Raw genomic sequence first — 16,341 nt, 5'->3', positions numbered from 1 at the left:
TAGGATCGTGTCCTAAACGTATGGAGACGTAAACTCGTTTAAATACGTTTTGCGTCCACTTTAAGAAGCGACATATCTTAATCGAGCCGTGTTAAAAGGAATCGTTGAAATTTACCGTGACTCCTGAGGAAGGCGTGCCGCGAGACGTCCGCTATCCTCGAGATCGGTCTTTCTCACACGCGCGCACCACCCCCTTTTCCCCACTTTCTCATTTAGTTCGAGACACCTTCCTTTTGGTCACAGAACGCGCACGAAATGCTCCGAAATCGTATCCGAGCGCGAGGAAGTTTGCAAGACGAGTCAGACGTAGGACGACGTGACAGAGGCGGCAGGGTGCGAAGGATCTGGACAAGGTAGAATTGATACGTCTAAGTCTTGTGCGTGTGCGTGCGCGTGTGGGTCCGTGTAAATGACAGAGATATACGAGGAAAAGGAAGAAGTAGAAAATGGTCCGTTTGCTTTGTTAATTTCTTCTCGAGAAGAGAAGAACTTCTTTTTGCAGACACGCACGCACGCACGCACGCACACACGCACTTGAGCAGCTTTGTTCGCACGACGAGGAGGACGACGGCTCTCTACTACGGTTTCGCGACCTTTTCTACGAGAGAGAACAACCCCCGAAGAAAACAGGCTCGCCGTCCTGCGACGGTGGTGCCTCCACCGTCCTCGCCGAGTCTCTGCTATTTCGTCGGCAGATCGCGCCACCGGCCGTGGCGCCGGTCGATCGATCGCTCCTTAAACTCACGCACGGATATACTCTTTGAGCGCAAGCGCCTCGTCGCGACTTGCTCCGTAGATAAATATGTATCTTTTCTCATCCTCCGGCTTTATCTTTTCTCTTTTTCGTGACAACGAGGAGCGTCCGTCCAAGTAATACGTAGACACGAGAGATATCGTTTTTGCCGTTTCTACATCTCTATAGCTCTTTCAAATCGTTGGACGAGACCTTTTCGATCGCATAGAATTCCAAGGTGCTATTGTCCTTGGAATTGTCCCTTTCTCTTCCGTCTTCTTTCTCATCGACAACGGAGCTCGGGTAAGATATCACGGGGGAAGTAGGTATATATCGCGTGGACCGAGATCAAAGGACGTCGTTTCGTCTCGCGAGTGATTCCTATGCGTTTACGAACGCGCCTTTTCGCCCTTTCATTTTCTTGTTTTTTTGCTTTTTTCGCAAAGGATGAGAAGAACCTGCTCGGAGCGTATCCGACGCGTGTACAAGATTAGTAGCGAAAATTTCGTCTAATTAAAGGCCATTAGTACGCGTCCGAGCAATCTCTCTTCGACGTTAGAGTAGAAGAGTAGAAGAAGAACAAGACGAATAAGAGAAGAGGCGCGCTCGACAAAAGCGACGATTTAAACGTTTAAAGCTCTCTCTCTCTCTCTCACGTGAAATGAGAGTGACTCATTCTCCGTATCCGTAAGATGCGACAGCACGTGGCGAGTGAGATATAACGAGACGCAATCCGTCCGAGGAAAATGGAGATCGCGCGTCCAGTCGAGTCTTTATCAATTCTATTTCGTTTTTCTAAAAGATGCGGTTTAAAGTGTAGGAAAAGTAGTAAACGGTTAATAGACGGTCATAGAGAAGGGCGCTCTCTCTCTCTCTCTCTCTCTCTCTCTCTCTCACTCGCTTACCTCTCGCGATCGTGACCGTAAGCGGGATTGATCCTACGCGCGTACAAGGAAGCGCCTCCCTCCGACATGTAACCGTCGCAAAGATCGGACAGAGTCCTACTGCCGACGCTCATACCACCTCGGAGAACTTCGCCGTCGCTGAGATAACCCGAGGCTATGTCAATGTCCGCGTAATCGTGAGAGACGTGATGATGAGAGGAGGAATGAAGAATCGTGTATTGTCGCGCCGTCGTTCTGCTCGGCAGGGTCTGTAGGGCTCTGGCACCGGGCGTGTAACCACGGAGAAGAGGCTGCATCGGCTTTACGGTCATCTCGGCTTCGTCGTCGGCCAACGAACCTCCGCCGCCGCTGCCGCCGCCGCCGCCGCCGCCGCCGCCGCCGCCGCCACTACCGCACGTTGAACCTTCCGATAAAACCTGCAGAGACATAGAGGAGATAGAACGGAGAAGGGAGAAGGAGAAACTTTATCAATTATTGCCGTGAGAAGTTGACCGACGATCGAGATTAATAACGCTAAAGTACCTTTTCCATTTGCTCGAAGGTCGTGTCTATCTTTCGATTAGGTATCGTCTTGATCTCGCTACCGCTCTCGCTGCTCGGTCGGTAAATGACGCTGCTGTCGCTCGAATTACTTTGGCCCGTGCTATTGGAATTGCTGTGAGAGCTCTCGGACATGAGATCGGAGATACTTGGCATCGGTGAGACCATCGCTATCGTATTTGGGTCGAGCTTGGCTCGATGCAAAATGTCGCCCTTGAGTTTAGTCGGGGTAGGCACGCTCGGTCCCGTGTTTTCTTTAGGTGGCTTCGAAGTACCCTTTACCAAAGCCGTTGGTTTTGGTATACTAGAACCCGGACCGGTTACGGATAGCGTAGGCCCCTGAAACGGGCCACCTAAGATCTGTTTTCCTTGCGGAAATATATGGACGTTCGCGTTTTGTACTTGACCCGTAGGTGGTTCAGCAGAATTCACGTTATCTTCCTTGATCCTCGATTCTTTGCTTTCCGACGTCGATCGTATTCTCGGATCGTCGTCCCGAGACGAGCCCGGCTTCGACACGTTCGAAGAATCCAATCCGTTCCTTTTGATCTCTTCCTCCGCCCCATCTTCCGCCGTCGCTTCCTCCTCCTCCCCCTCCTCCTCATCCTCCTCTTCTTCCTCCGGGGAATCCATAGATATCCTCTCTTCTTCGCGAGTCGCACATTTTTGCACCTTCCACGGAGAAGAAGTACCGGATAAATTGTCCGAGATCGAAGAGTCCTGCTTTCGATTCGGTTCCTCATTCGACTCGGCCAAGTCGATGTTAATTTCCTTTTCGACGATCCTTTCGTACGGTAAATTTGCTTGATTCATGCACTGCGTATGCCGATCGAACGGGCTAGGATTGTTTCGCGCGTTCGGAACATTCGCGTCTTCCTGGTCCGTTCGCGATATGATTCCATTCGCGTTAGATAGCAAATTCTTTTGTAGGAGCATATCCTTGTTGACTCCGTTCGGAGGTACCTTGAGAGCCTGTAAATGAACTTTCGGATCCGCCATCTTACCAGGAAGCTCCATCTTCGGCCGAGGCGCCGTTTGTTTTATCGACAGCTCGTTTCTACTAGAATTCGATATATTTTTGCTCTCCTGTTGGCTGATATGTTTCGCCGGCGTCGTCGACGTCGGATTATTCCCTTTCTGCGATTGCGTGGACGAATGATTTTTCAATATATCTTGCAAATTCGAGGTCTTCTTGTCCGCCGGTAGTTTAGCGCAAACGTTCGCGATCTTTCCACCTTCCCTTTTGACATCGTCCAACGGCAAATTCGTATAACCGGTCAGTTTTTCTGGTATCGATCCTTTCGTACGGGCGATCTTGCTACTCTGAGTCTTATTTTGTTCCTTCCTGACCGTCTTCGGGCTAGCCTGCTTAGCCGTCTGCTTGCCCGATTGCAATTTGGACTTTAACGCCCGACTCTTTGGCGGCTCGACTTGGATTCTACCCTGATCGCAGAGCGACGTAGAACTGTCCGAGTGTTCCGAGCGTGCCGAGGAAAAACCGGACGAGCTCGACGTACGCTTCGATACGCCTGACGTGGCCTTTCCCCTCTCTTGATTTTTATCTTTGTTGTTGAAGAGCTTGAACTTGTCGAGAACCGAGTTTTTGTTTTGCGCCGTGGTACTTCCACTGCCGGAATACGGGCAAGCCTGGGTCGTCGCCGTGGCCGCCGCCGCCGCCGCCGCCGCCGCCGCCGCCGTCGTCGTCGTCGTCGTCGTCGTCGTCCTAATGCCACTAGGTCTACCCACGGCTGACGTTCTAGGACTGAAAATTCAATGAAGGAAATTTAGAACCGCTAATTAATCGGTAATCATAATCTAAATTCTAAGCGTTTTATTATCACCTTGGGGTCCCGCCAGTGCCTTGCCGATTCGCGTTCTGACCCCTCGGCTGTGGAATGAAGGACAGACCGGTCTGCAGTGTCTGTTGTTGACTCGGACTGGTACTCCTCGAACTGCTTGCACTCCCCACACCGCCGTTCCCTTGCTTCAGACCTCCTGAAAGGTTAAAAATGCAAAAAGGATAACAACGAATCCCCTTTTCTACGTTCCAATACGTAGCTATTATTCCTCGTTTACGAGACTCGTAGCCGCTAAACTCTATCAGTATTATCCGGTTTAGTCTCGGCGCGCGAGATTAATTCGTTTACACCATAGAGTCGACGGCGATCGTTTCTTTGGTCGCCGTCGTGTAAACGACTCGATAAAACGACGATACGAGCGCGGCCTTCTTGCCCGAGTACAATATATCGATAAGTACTCGTTGTGCCGTTCTGAACGGAGTTTAAAACTCTTCCTGTAAAACTTACTCGGACTTACTCGTCTTTGATAAAATAATTATTCGAATAATAATCGCTCGAGGTCATTTTACGCGCTCGTTCGGCCATGTTCTACGGTAACTCTCTCGATGGATAACTCTCGTTAGACGAAATAAACCTCCGCGTTGATATTTATACACCCTCCTGGAGTACCACTACCATCGGCTGCGCATGCAGATATTTCAAACGTTATCGATCGCTCGGGGGGATACGCATCTATCGCGATGAGATTTCGTTCGATAGTAAACTTTATTCGTCGGTCGTTGTTATAAACTCTTCGTCCCGTTATAAAAGTTCAAATTGAGCGGAGTAAGCCGAATGGGAAATAATAAAAAGCAACGAGTAATATTAGCGAGATGGATTTAGCTAATCGGCCGATCGCTAGCCTTACGATATGAAATCGTAATTTAACGAGCCTCTATTTGAGAAGCACTCGAGCGTAATAACGGCGCGAATATTGTTTTTGCTTTATCAAGACGTTACTCTCGCTGACCGAGCTTTCCTCTCGCTTTACAATTTTCCCATAGTTTTCGCTTCGTTTGCGCCGCGAGCTCTAGCAGAGCGAGAACGAGAGAGAGAGAGAGAGAGAGAGAGAGAGAGAGAGAGAGAGAGAGAGAGAGAGAGAGAAAGGTCCGATTTGTAGTCTTTCGAACAAACTCGTCAACTTTTTCCTCGAAATTGAAAATACGGTCTCGTCCACGCAACGAGCTATTGCTATCCTACCGTGATCCTCGTAAGAAGCCTCTGACGAACGGCGTATTTGAGAAGCACTCGATAAAGGAAACGAATCGCGAGCCGCGCATGAAATTACTTTATTTATATTTATCTCTTTCCACGAATCAGATTTTTCACAATTTCATTCTTAGAAAATAAAAATGATTCCAGGGAACGGTAACATGGGTACCATATATCATGGATACATCGAAAGTGAACTTTGACGCAAGTGTATTTTGAAATGGTACAAAACGTTCGTACAAATTACCTCCAAGTTTGCCTTCTGTTTTCTTTATCAAAGGAGACACGTGTCCGTCTCAACAGAAGAATAAAGAACAAACAGAAGTTAAGCCGAAGAGTAGCGTTACCACCGACTACTACTCCCTAGCTCCTCGATTATCTTACAACGAACCGGTATCAAGGATTAGAAGAGCCCTTATACTTTCCGTACTGCTCGAGACATTTTCTCTCTCGCTTCAACAGGCACGCAGGCAGCAGACACATTACGCATTCTCTACAGTTCGGACAACGACTCGGTCGATGACTAAGCCCTCTTTTTCGAGGAAGAACTTATTATCGGCTAATCGTCCGTCTGATCCATTGTAAAAGTATCCGTTAGGATGCTTCTCTCATTGTTAATGGGTACACATTTACGATAACGATCGGGCGCGTAAAAATGTGAAAGCTGCATTCCAAATATTTCAAAGTCTATACATAGATATATCTATCCACGTATGTACAGCGCGACTCGGCAATTCCCTTAGAAACGTTCTCGATCGCGAAGATACGTACAAGTTGGTCCAGCCCTCGGTCGGTTCGGTCGTCCTCAAAAAATCAATTTAATTTCGATGTGGGCTCGGTCAGCTGCGTTTTTTCTCTCTTCTCATTGTCGGAGAAGCTCACGCACGTGCGGCCGTCAATAGGAATTAGTACGAGGGTTGTCTCGACAAAGCGTCCGTTTCTCGCCTCTCTCTCTCTCTCTCTCTCTCTCTCTCTCTCTCTCTCTCTCACTTTCTCCCGTGGGATTCGAAGCAAAGTCCCGAAGGGTGTCACACTGACGATCGTGACTCACCCATCGACTCGAACACATTCTATAAGTTCAGCATCTTTCCCTTCTTTCTTACGTTGACATATTCAAACTCGTTTCGAAGGATTAGCCGAATCCAATCCACATCTTCCTCCCAAACAAAACAAAGTAAGATGATCCACCTTCAGGTAGAAGATTCTAAGAGGATTAAAAGAATTAGAACCAAGCATTTTTTGTTTCAAGATGAATATTCGAATCTCGAATCGCTTAATAAGGAACAAATAAATTGGATAAAAGACTATATAAAGTTGACATATTGTTCTAAATAAACTAGGCTAGGTATTTCTACCGAAAAGACAATAAGATTTCTTCGTTGCCTCGATGAGCCCTATTTCCGTATAATGACACCGAGGCCAAAGAGTCTCCTCGAGTCTGGAGCGAAGGGCAGAGAGAGAGAGAGAGAGAGAGAGAGAGAGGGAAAGAGAGTTTAGTGGTAGGTAAACAAGACAAGAAGGGTCTCGGTCGTTGGAAGAAAAACGCAACAAAAGCATACATATGTAGGCACTTGCTCACCGATCTCGTGTCGTTGTCGAAGAAAGCGAACCGTTGCCAACGTCCTCGTCGTCGTCGACGTACCACCACCCTCGCGAACGTTCCTCTCGCGTACGAATCGTACGCAAAACATTTCCTTTTTCCCGCGGGATCATGAACGAGTTGACGTTCGGCGAACGACTGCTTCGAAATTTTACGATGACGGAGGAAAGCGTCGGTTCTCTCTCTCTCTCTCTCTCTCTCTAGAGGGCAGAGAGAGAGAGAGAGAGAGAGGGAGCACGGGTTTCTATCCCTGTAGCAGTAGTCGTCTTCGAAAGCACGACGTCTATAAGCCGTGTAAAAACCACGCGGAGGCCCTCGACGCGGATCACAACGCGACGCTACTGCGAGAGTACCTGTGTCTCGATGCGACCGAGCGAGTAAGCGAGAGGGTGAAAAAAGCCGATGGAAAATGAAACGAGAGAGAAAGGGAAAGAGACCGACGGTACACGCATGTATAAAGGAAAAAGGTAAAGAGATGAGAGCATGTATATGGGCAAGAGGAAGGGGGTGGGTGGGCGGTAGACTGAGAGGAACACGAAGAGGGATGCCAAGAGAGAAGACGAGGAAGGGATTCAGTTCTTTTTGGCCCTCACCCTGTACGACCGTTATTTTCTCTTCGCTTCTCCATTTTCCGTCGTTCAACACCCGTGTCCGCCTGGCAAATATACCAGCCACTATATCTATACTACGATATATCACAACTTTTGCCTATTCCCATGCGTACGTATTTATGTGCTTTACTTTATGTATATACTCAATTCCGATAAAATCTCCACCTGTCCGCAATCATCATCCGTGATAGGGACTAACGAAAGGAGCTTTGTTTGCCTATTTAACTAAATAATTGAGGGCCCGCGCGAGAGGATATATTTTCCGATCCGTTTGGGTAGACCAACGAAGAGGATCGCAAATCGCAAGAATGAATATTGATAAGGATAATGAAAATTAAAGACTACCATTGTAAAAAAAGATACTATTGTATTCTTCGAATAAAATGTATTATATACTACACAAGGTAGATAATAACAGAATAAAATAATGCGTTAATTTATGTACACGAGGATATGACGATTAACAAAGAAAAAACTGAGTTTTCTCTCCGTCTACGTTTCTATCTAATGCGAGTAATATTGTTATTCGGGGTACGTACTTGAGATATGGCGTGATGGCACTCGTCGTTGATATTTGTTCCGTCGGGTTACTATGAAAGAAAAGAGAAAGGGAAAGAAGACGAGCAAGGGGAAGGGGAAGAAATTCGAATTAAATTCGTCGTACACATGTGTAGACGCGTGAAACCGTTCTCGCGCACACCTGTGCTCGCGCGTCGCGTCGCGAAGAAACTGACTTTATAATTTCCGACGGCTCGTTTATCCTCGCACGAGGAGCGCGCGAGAGTTCGTTATACCAAAGAGACGTGGTGTCCTTAAAAGCGGAAACGTGTGGGTGCGCGTGTCGCGACGGCACATCTCGGCCAACGAGATTAAACCTAGCTATGAACGTAGTATAATACATCTACGGTAGGTAGGTAGAGGTACGCGAGCCAGGTTGAAAAAAGACGCGGAAGTACGCGCATGCTCTGCCTACGTTCCAAATCCAAACCGATCGACGGAGAGTCGACTGATACGGGTATTTCATCTTCTGGATCTCTTCAAAGAGTCTTTACAATTCATTCAGCCGCTCTCGAACGCTTTCACTTTGATTTACGAACTAGAAATTAATTATTTCTCATTACGATTTTATACGATTTAGTATATGATTTTAGCTAATCGAAACAGAAGAAGGCATCGTTTCTATAAGTATCCAAGAGGAAGCGAACTATATTCCTTACTTTCTCGGCTTAGAAAAAGCGCAGAGAGAGAGAGAGAGAGAGAGAGAGAGATCCGGTGCGAATAAAATTTCCATAGATACGATTCAAATTCTCTCTCGTCTATCCTTTCCGCGACCCTTCGATATGTAGTAGCGCGACTATGATATTCCAACGCGCAATAGTCGGACAAAGGAGCGCAGCGTCGAGGGTAGTAGACGGGGTGGAAAGCGCTTTTCTAAAGACACAAATTACATCGCGTATGCGGTCTCGATGTTCTCGCTGTCAACGACGACGTACCCCAGCATCCGTTTTACACCGCTGCACTCCACGAATACAAACGTCAATGTTGAAGACTCGCTATCTGATAACGTATATAGACTACGTATATCCATATTGTCGATCATTAATTCGATAAATCTTTTCCTTTTTTTTTTTCGTTTTTCTTTTTTTCTTTATAGCATACACACCGCCGACGTATACGTGTCCATCTACACAAGTGTGTTATTTCTATACAATTATTAATAATATTTAATAAAAAAGATTTATTTTCAATAAATGTCCTTTTGTGCCGTCGTTAATCGCAACTTTTTACCGATCCTGAATAAGGAGGAGGAAAAAGACGGGAGAGACGGTTGAGATCGTGAAAAGGAAACGAATCGCTAATAATAAACGCGATATTTATGCGGTACTTTTGAATCATCCTGTAAAACCAAGGCGACCGGTCGGCCCTGTTCGCGCTAAAAGTTACTTCGACCCTGACTTTTCTCTCTCTTCTTGTGTCGCGAGTCGACTTACTTTTCTTTTTTTTCCTTTACACGCCCAGCGAGAACGAATCATCGCCAGTAAGATTCTCGAAACCTGTAGCACCAAACCGGTAGAGGAAAAATTAGTATAGGGTAGTATTTTTAACCTATACGAAAAAGGGAGAGAGAGAGAGAGAGAGAGAGAGAGAGAGAGAGAGAGAGAGAGAGAGAGAGAGAGAGAGAGGGACACCCTGGGAGAAAAAGAATGAGCGCGTGCGCGCGCGCACGTGTGTATGTGTGTTTGAAGAAAACACGAGGGAGGAGGAGAGGGAGATTTAAGGGTCGCTGAACATTCGGTCAGTGGTTCTTTCTTATTTTTATCTCTACGTAAAATCACGATCGTCGTACAACGTCGATCGAAAATATCAATTCCAATGAGCTGTTCAATTTTTATTAGATTTCATATCGAATAATTTTACGAAACGTATACTAATCTTCTGTAGTAAAAACATTATTTTGCGATCAAGATCCCGTCGTCCAAACATAAGATTGTCAATTTGGAAATTAACGTACGATTTTACATACATAATACAATGGGAGATAGAAAGTAGGCGAGATAATATCATTTCTCTTTTCAGTTCTTACTCATCCGTGGTAGATTTTGAGGTGAGAATCACTGATATTCCTCGTTCGCTTTTTGGGGTTAAAGACCGGTTGCGAGTCTTACGTGTGCCCGCGTTCGTGATTTCACGGCTTGAATTTTCTCTCGTTGTCTTTCTTGGCCTTCTTTCTTCCCTTTTTTCCATCATGCCCCGTTTACACGGAAAGAAGGAAGCGCAACGAAAGACAGTTTATATCGCGGACGGATACGACAGCACGTTTTCTCCCCTTGGTGTTTCATCCTTTGGGGTAGATTCCTATAGGATTACCGAGCTTAAGGTGAGATCACAAAGAATATAAACTATTTCATACTTTTCGACCATTTCGTACTTTCTTTCTCTTTCTCGTTGGCGCATATGTACTAGAGCACTTAGGTGTATACGGGTTAGCCCAAATGGTAGATTTTTGTCGGCATCAAAGAGCAAGGTCTAGCCTTGGTATATCTTACGAGATATGAATTATTTCACGTTTTAATAATCTTTATCGTGTCCGATAAAATTTATTTCAAAACAAAACAGTCGCAACGAGTTTTGTAAAAATAATCTTTAAAGTTGTAGGCGAGCCACAAGTACGAATATATCTGTGTATTTATGAACGGCGTCAGTACAGATTAAAATAAACGGCCGTCACGCAATGAGTTTGCATTTGCTCGAAAACCGACTTCTTTTTAACGCTTCTCAAAGAAGATCCTATCTTCGTGTTCCGTCCGTCGCGTGCTCCGTTTCGAGGTCAACGAATAGCTTGCTTTCGAATCCGGAACGATGCGTTGGCTGTTAAGGGGATATTCTCTTTTACAGAGGCTCGAGCCTATCGTTATTACTTTTTCTGTTTTTCTTTTCTCTTCTTCTTTTTTTTTTCGAAGCCCGCCAGGAATGTTCTTCAAAATTTCATTGGCTTTATATGGAGCTCGCAACGATCATCTTAATCGTACCATTTAACAAATTCGATAGACCGTTGCGATCGGATTGTGGGTGCGGGGAACGTTGGCAAAGTTGCAAGAACAATAGGACATATTCATCGAGCAACGAGACGAGATCGAGCAAAGAAATGTGCTCGCGATTCGTTCCTGGAGCAATAGATGGTTGGTTACTTGTAGGAAAGGAGGTGTACAAGGCGACACGCGAGGCGACACGCGAGGCGTTAGCCGTACGCGCGTGCGCTCCTCTCTATTAGACCGGCCCTAAACTCTCTAGGTAGAAAGGCCGCTAGTGAGGGTCCGTTTCGTAGCACAACTTTGAACGGGCATTCTACGTTGCGCCGTAGCTATCAGAGTTCTCTTGGAAAGGGCCAGAGGCACGCGCACTTTGATAGCTGGTACGGCATAGGCGCATCCCCTTAAAACCTCGGCTCTGATAGAGACGCTCAACCATGTAAACAAAGGATCGTTAGCGCGTTAGGTTCGATCACGTTTGCCAGAATCGGAATAACGAGGGAATAGAGAAGTAGGATATATAGAAATCTACGCGTGTCTACCTACTTAATGCCTCGTTCTTGTCGGTTATTTCTTCATATATCACGTATCTCGAACGAATCGATCGAACGCGGACGATAGGAAGAGAGAAAGATAGAATTGAGTACCGCTGTAAATCGGCCTGCACATCTGGCCATGAACGCCCTGGAAACGTGGGAGTCGAGGGTAAAGTATATAGTATGGGGTGGCACCCCATTTCTCTCTCTCCTGCGAGTACCAACTACCTACGAACGTTCACCTACACAATGGATGTAGGTAATATCTCCGTGCGTATGGGCTAAGCAATGCGAGATAGGGGAACGCGAACGTAAAGCACGCAAGCGCGCGCGGACACACACAAACACAAAATACAGCACGTGCAGGCAGCAGTCGCGAAACGATCAGAGTGCGTGAGAGTCCATATATTTAAAGAAGAGGACGAATATCTCTCGCGTACCCCTCTAACTCCCTGTTTCCATGGTGGTCCGGACGTTTTCCTGCAGCAGTCAGAAATGCGCAAGGGGTTGCTTTTAGCAACCTCTTCGTAGACTACTCGCTGGCTAATGGTCTCTTTTTAACTTTCGTTAACTCGATATCGATACCTAATTAACGCCAATCGACTGTCGAAACAAAGTTATTTTTCTTGACCTCTTGATAAACAGAGAGAGAGAGAGAGAGAGAGAGAGAGAGAGAGAGAGAGTCGTTGCGAGTCGACAGAATACGAGCTCGATGCGAACGTCCATGAATATCTGTTCTATCGACTGACAGTAAATGCAAAAGAGATGATAGAGTGGAACGTACGAGGATGAAGCAAGAGAAAGAGAGAGAATATCGCGAACGAGAAGCCTGTTGACGGAAGAGACGAGTCGGAGGAGCAACCAGACGGGCCGTCAACATCAAGAGAGCATGCTCGAACGATATCTCTCGCCCGTAGTAACCGTTGGATGGAGTCAGCTGCTAATGACTTTCCATTAAAAGCAGCTTGCACGAATAGGATGAAGAAGGGTCGACCAAAAAAAAAGAAAAAAGAGGGAAGAAAGAGAAAGAAAATATGATCTCGTTGGGCTTCCCTTTTCTCTGCATTCTCCCTCTCCCCCACCCTTTCTCTCTCTCTCTCTCTCTCTCTCTCTCTCTCTCTCTTCCTCGTGCCTTTTATTTCATAGCAGGCTTTCACCTTGCTGCGCCCATGCCCCGTTACTGCTTCAAGCTCGATGATATTTAAGGTGCTCTTCTTGCGGCTGACCAGTCAAGTGGCAACGCGCTAACGTGCCTTTGTTTTAACCCTCGAGCCTTTAAGCCATCGAGAATCCTAAGTCGTAGTCTCGTTATTTAGTCGGAAGCGGACAAACGGGAATAATTTCAATTCTTGCGAATCGAACGATCATCGTCTTTCCTTATCGCATTGCAGAGTGACGGGCAAGATAGAAATGCGTAAGAGATAAGTTATATAAAGAATGTTACAAGTTATAAGTTATATATAGAAACTTACCAAGAGGAGACTGATGCGTGGGAGCTGGGGCAGGTCTGACTTTGTCCGGAGGACATCGTCTCGTTGCGGCCACCGTCGCGGGTAAAGGTATGCTCGTCGCACCCCCTTGCCCAACACCGGCACCACCACCGACACCCGATTGCTTGTTGTACGGCGATGGTAATCTGAAACGCAGGATCAGGGAACATCAAAGAATTGATTTTTAACGTCTATAAGAATCTGTAAGAGGTGTTCTTTTTGAGATTGCCTGTAGCTTAAGAATTACACGTACAGCGCGATATCTCTTGGACCGAGTAAGTACTTTCTTGATACGCAACTTCCATTCTCGTTTCTCGTTTTACGCGCGAGCCTAATTTACGAGCCACCGCGAAGCTAACGCATATACGGACACCCACGTAGTCGAGAAAGAGCCGTGGACGTAGACACACCTTGCGCATTCTTTCTATTCGGTGACATCGGGGGACACCCTGCGGACTCTCGTACAACAGACGTTCCTTATACGACCGACCGATTCGAGAAATTATTTCGTTATTTATACTTGGGAACGATCGATCCCATCGACAGACACTATATTACCATAAGCACTATATAACGTTAATAACGAAACTCAATGCCAAATCGGAAGAGGCTTTTATCCGAGCTGAATCTATTGGAAGGAAAGGTAAGTTTACGTAAGAATACGTATATCGTCACACCCTGTCGAACGCAGAGTCGTTCGATCGGTCTAATTCGTCGAACGGGCTCGGTGCGGAACGGTGCAACGGTAAACCATGCGAGATATTGGGGATAATTGTTGGTGATAGGAGACGGCAGCGAATGTCAGGCCGGTTCTCGGGTCCAGTTTGCGACGAGAAGAGACGATAATGACGACGACGGAGAAAGCACACGAAGCAGGAGCGAGCGAGCGAGCGAGCGAGCGAGCGAGCGAGAGAGAGAGAGAGAGAGAAAGCGGGTGTTGCACGTTGCGTTTTAGCTCTCGAGAGATAAATTTAGATAATCTCGAGAGAAAAAAAGGACCGAGTGCTTCTAGGAAAACCGAGCCGTTTAGCTACCTACGCCGGATGATGCTATTATAACGAAGCTTCGTCGTTGTTTTTCACCCTCAACACTGGATAACTATTCGTCGTACTTTGTTTCGACAAGACGATCGACTCCAGACTCGAAACGATCACCGTTCTTTGTTCCCTCCTAATCCTCTCTTTTTATTAAAGGGGGCTCCTCGAAATTCGAATAATCGCCTTTTCATACGGAATTAAGAGCTTTATACTTAATAATATTCATAATGACGACTTTTTATCGTTGAATAAATGCAACGTATCAAACTATGCTTTGAGTTGAATCTCTTCAACGTACATACTTGACGTAATTTCAGGAGAAAAAGATAAGTTCTATCAACGCGAATACTCGAATGTACTTCCTCGGAAATATATTACCAGTCATAATTTCAATAGCTTATCTCATTTTCTTCCTGTCGGATCAATAACGAAAGCGTTTCAAAATGAAATTCCCCTTTGTCAAGCGACAAAGAAAAAAATTTATTCGCAATGTCATAATCCCGTTTCGTTCCGTTCTCGATGAGTTTTAATATGCGTCGAGCCCCAAGGCAAAATGCTCACGCACGCTCCTTCACATTCTTCCTAACGCATCAATAGTTTTACACAATATTCTTATGCTCTTTAAAGTCGAACTTGAGATCTTATTCGAGAAGACAATTTTTAGGCACGCAAACGACCGCGCATTTCATTCTCTTGCAAATTTTCCTTAATGAAGTAATTAGTCTGGAGAGTATAATAAAGAAGGTAATGAAATTAAAGGAAAAAAAATGTTGTACCCTCGAGATTCATTAAAGCAGGTATATTGGCAAGGATCGAAGAAAAAAATAAAAGTAGCTCGATCTTACTCGTTGGGTAATTCCCGAATGAGCGATCCTCCATTATAAACGAATTCTATACAACGGTCCAACGTGCGATCTTGAAGATCTCTCTCTCTCTCTCTCTTTTTTACTCGTACGTCTTTTTCGCTCTCTCTCTTTTTCTGCGAAGGATCTATTTCTGCGACCATTCACATTGAAAACATTGAGTCACTCTCGGAGTCGGTGATGTCTTTGAACTCGCACGCTAAATAAAGAGAAGCGCTGACGGAGCGAGCGAGCGAGCGAGAGAGAGAGAGAGAGAGAGAGAGAGAGAGAGAGCGTGAAATAATCGCACGAATCCCGGGCATAAATCAGCGAAATCGAGTGGCCTCGAGTGACAAAAAGCCACTGGAGGAGGACACGAAGGGCGACGACGAAAGGGTAGAAAAAGATGCATGCCTCGTTACGCTTGTCTCTCTCCCTCCCACTCACTCTCCATATTCTTATCGATGAAATTTCATTTCTTTCTAATAGATATTATTCCATCTTTCTTCTTCTTGGGCACGATCGAGCGGAAAAGTAGAAAATGTTGAGGCTTGCCAATCTTTCATCTTGAATTCCTTCATCTCTTTGGAATTTCTAACGAGACTAGATCGAGGACAAACAACTAGTGCCAACGTAACTACCATGCCAAGCATTCAAATCGGTGCTCGTCATCGTAATTGAGAATTTCGATAGGTCGAAGGAATCGGAATCTTGCCTTCGGATCATATTGAAATTCTTTCCTTTCTGACGCACGAGAGATCGAAGGGAAGAAGGGAGTTTGTCAAAGGAAAAAATGCGAGCGAATTTGAAAAGGATTAATTTTGAAAGAAGAACGACGCGCACTTGGTGGTAAAGATTCGAGGAACATGGAAAACGCGTCGAAGCGTGTTTCGACGACGGCGACGACGACGGCCAAGGTCTAACCGGTCTTCTCGACGACCCTCCAACGAGAGGAGAACGAACGAGCTAGCTAGCGAGCGAGCGAGCGAACGAACGAACGAACGACAAGCAAGGAAGAAAGGGAGGGATCTGGTTTTCCTTCTCAATATAGATCGTAGCAGAGGGACTTTGCGTGGCTCGATTATTACGCGCCCACGCCCGCGCGTCCCTTACCACAGCACCATCCAGCAGCAACCCCTTACAATCGCCAACTGTCTACTCTCACAAAAGAGCCGTCTTTGGACGCTCGCGCGAGTAACAAAGAATCGGAATACATAAGCCGGGATAACGATGTGAATTTGGAGACAAACGATCGGATTTTTTTATACATAGTTTTATTACATAGGAAAAACCTTTTTTTTTTTCTTTTTTTATATAAACGCTCGATACGTTTTGACAGTTGGCTAATAAGAAGATTATCATTTGAATCGAATATCGATGGCTCGACAAGGTGGCTCCATGATACAAGAAACGATGTTGGGAAGGAAAAGCGTCGTTGAATAGGTTATACATTCTAGTCGTAAAAAA

The 16,341-nt window shown here is 45.9% G+C and overlaps 1 protein-coding gene across 9 annotated transcripts in view; it reads right to left on the bottom strand.

Moving 5' to 3' along the window:
• Nucleotides 1–16,341, bottom strand: part of LOC124429417 (protein sickie) — an 83,936-nt gene that overhangs the window by 24,982 nt on the left and 42,613 nt on the right. For all 9 annotated transcript variants that reach the window (XM_046974700.1, XM_046974679.1, XM_046974683.1 and 6 more), the window contains 4 exons: nt 12,978–13,141; nt 4,020–4,173; nt 2,161–3,940; nt 1,639–2,054 (listed from right to left, as the gene is read on the bottom strand). In XM_046974700.1, the coding sequence (XP_046830656.1) occupies nt 1,639–2,054; nt 2,161–3,940; nt 4,020–4,173; nt 12,978–13,141 (2,514 nt within the window). The remainder of the gene's footprint in view (nt 1–1,638; nt 2,055–2,160; nt 3,941–4,019; nt 4,174–12,977; nt 13,142–16,341) is intronic.

Source organism: Vespa crabro, chromosome 1, assembly GCF_910589235.1.
Source record: "Vespa crabro chromosome 1, iyVesCrab1.2, whole genome shotgun sequence".
In the NCBI taxonomy this organism is placed as follows: domain Eukaryota; kingdom Metazoa; phylum Arthropoda; class Insecta; order Hymenoptera; family Vespidae; genus Vespa; species Vespa crabro.
This window is presented reverse-complemented; position numbering and strand designations above follow the sequence as displayed.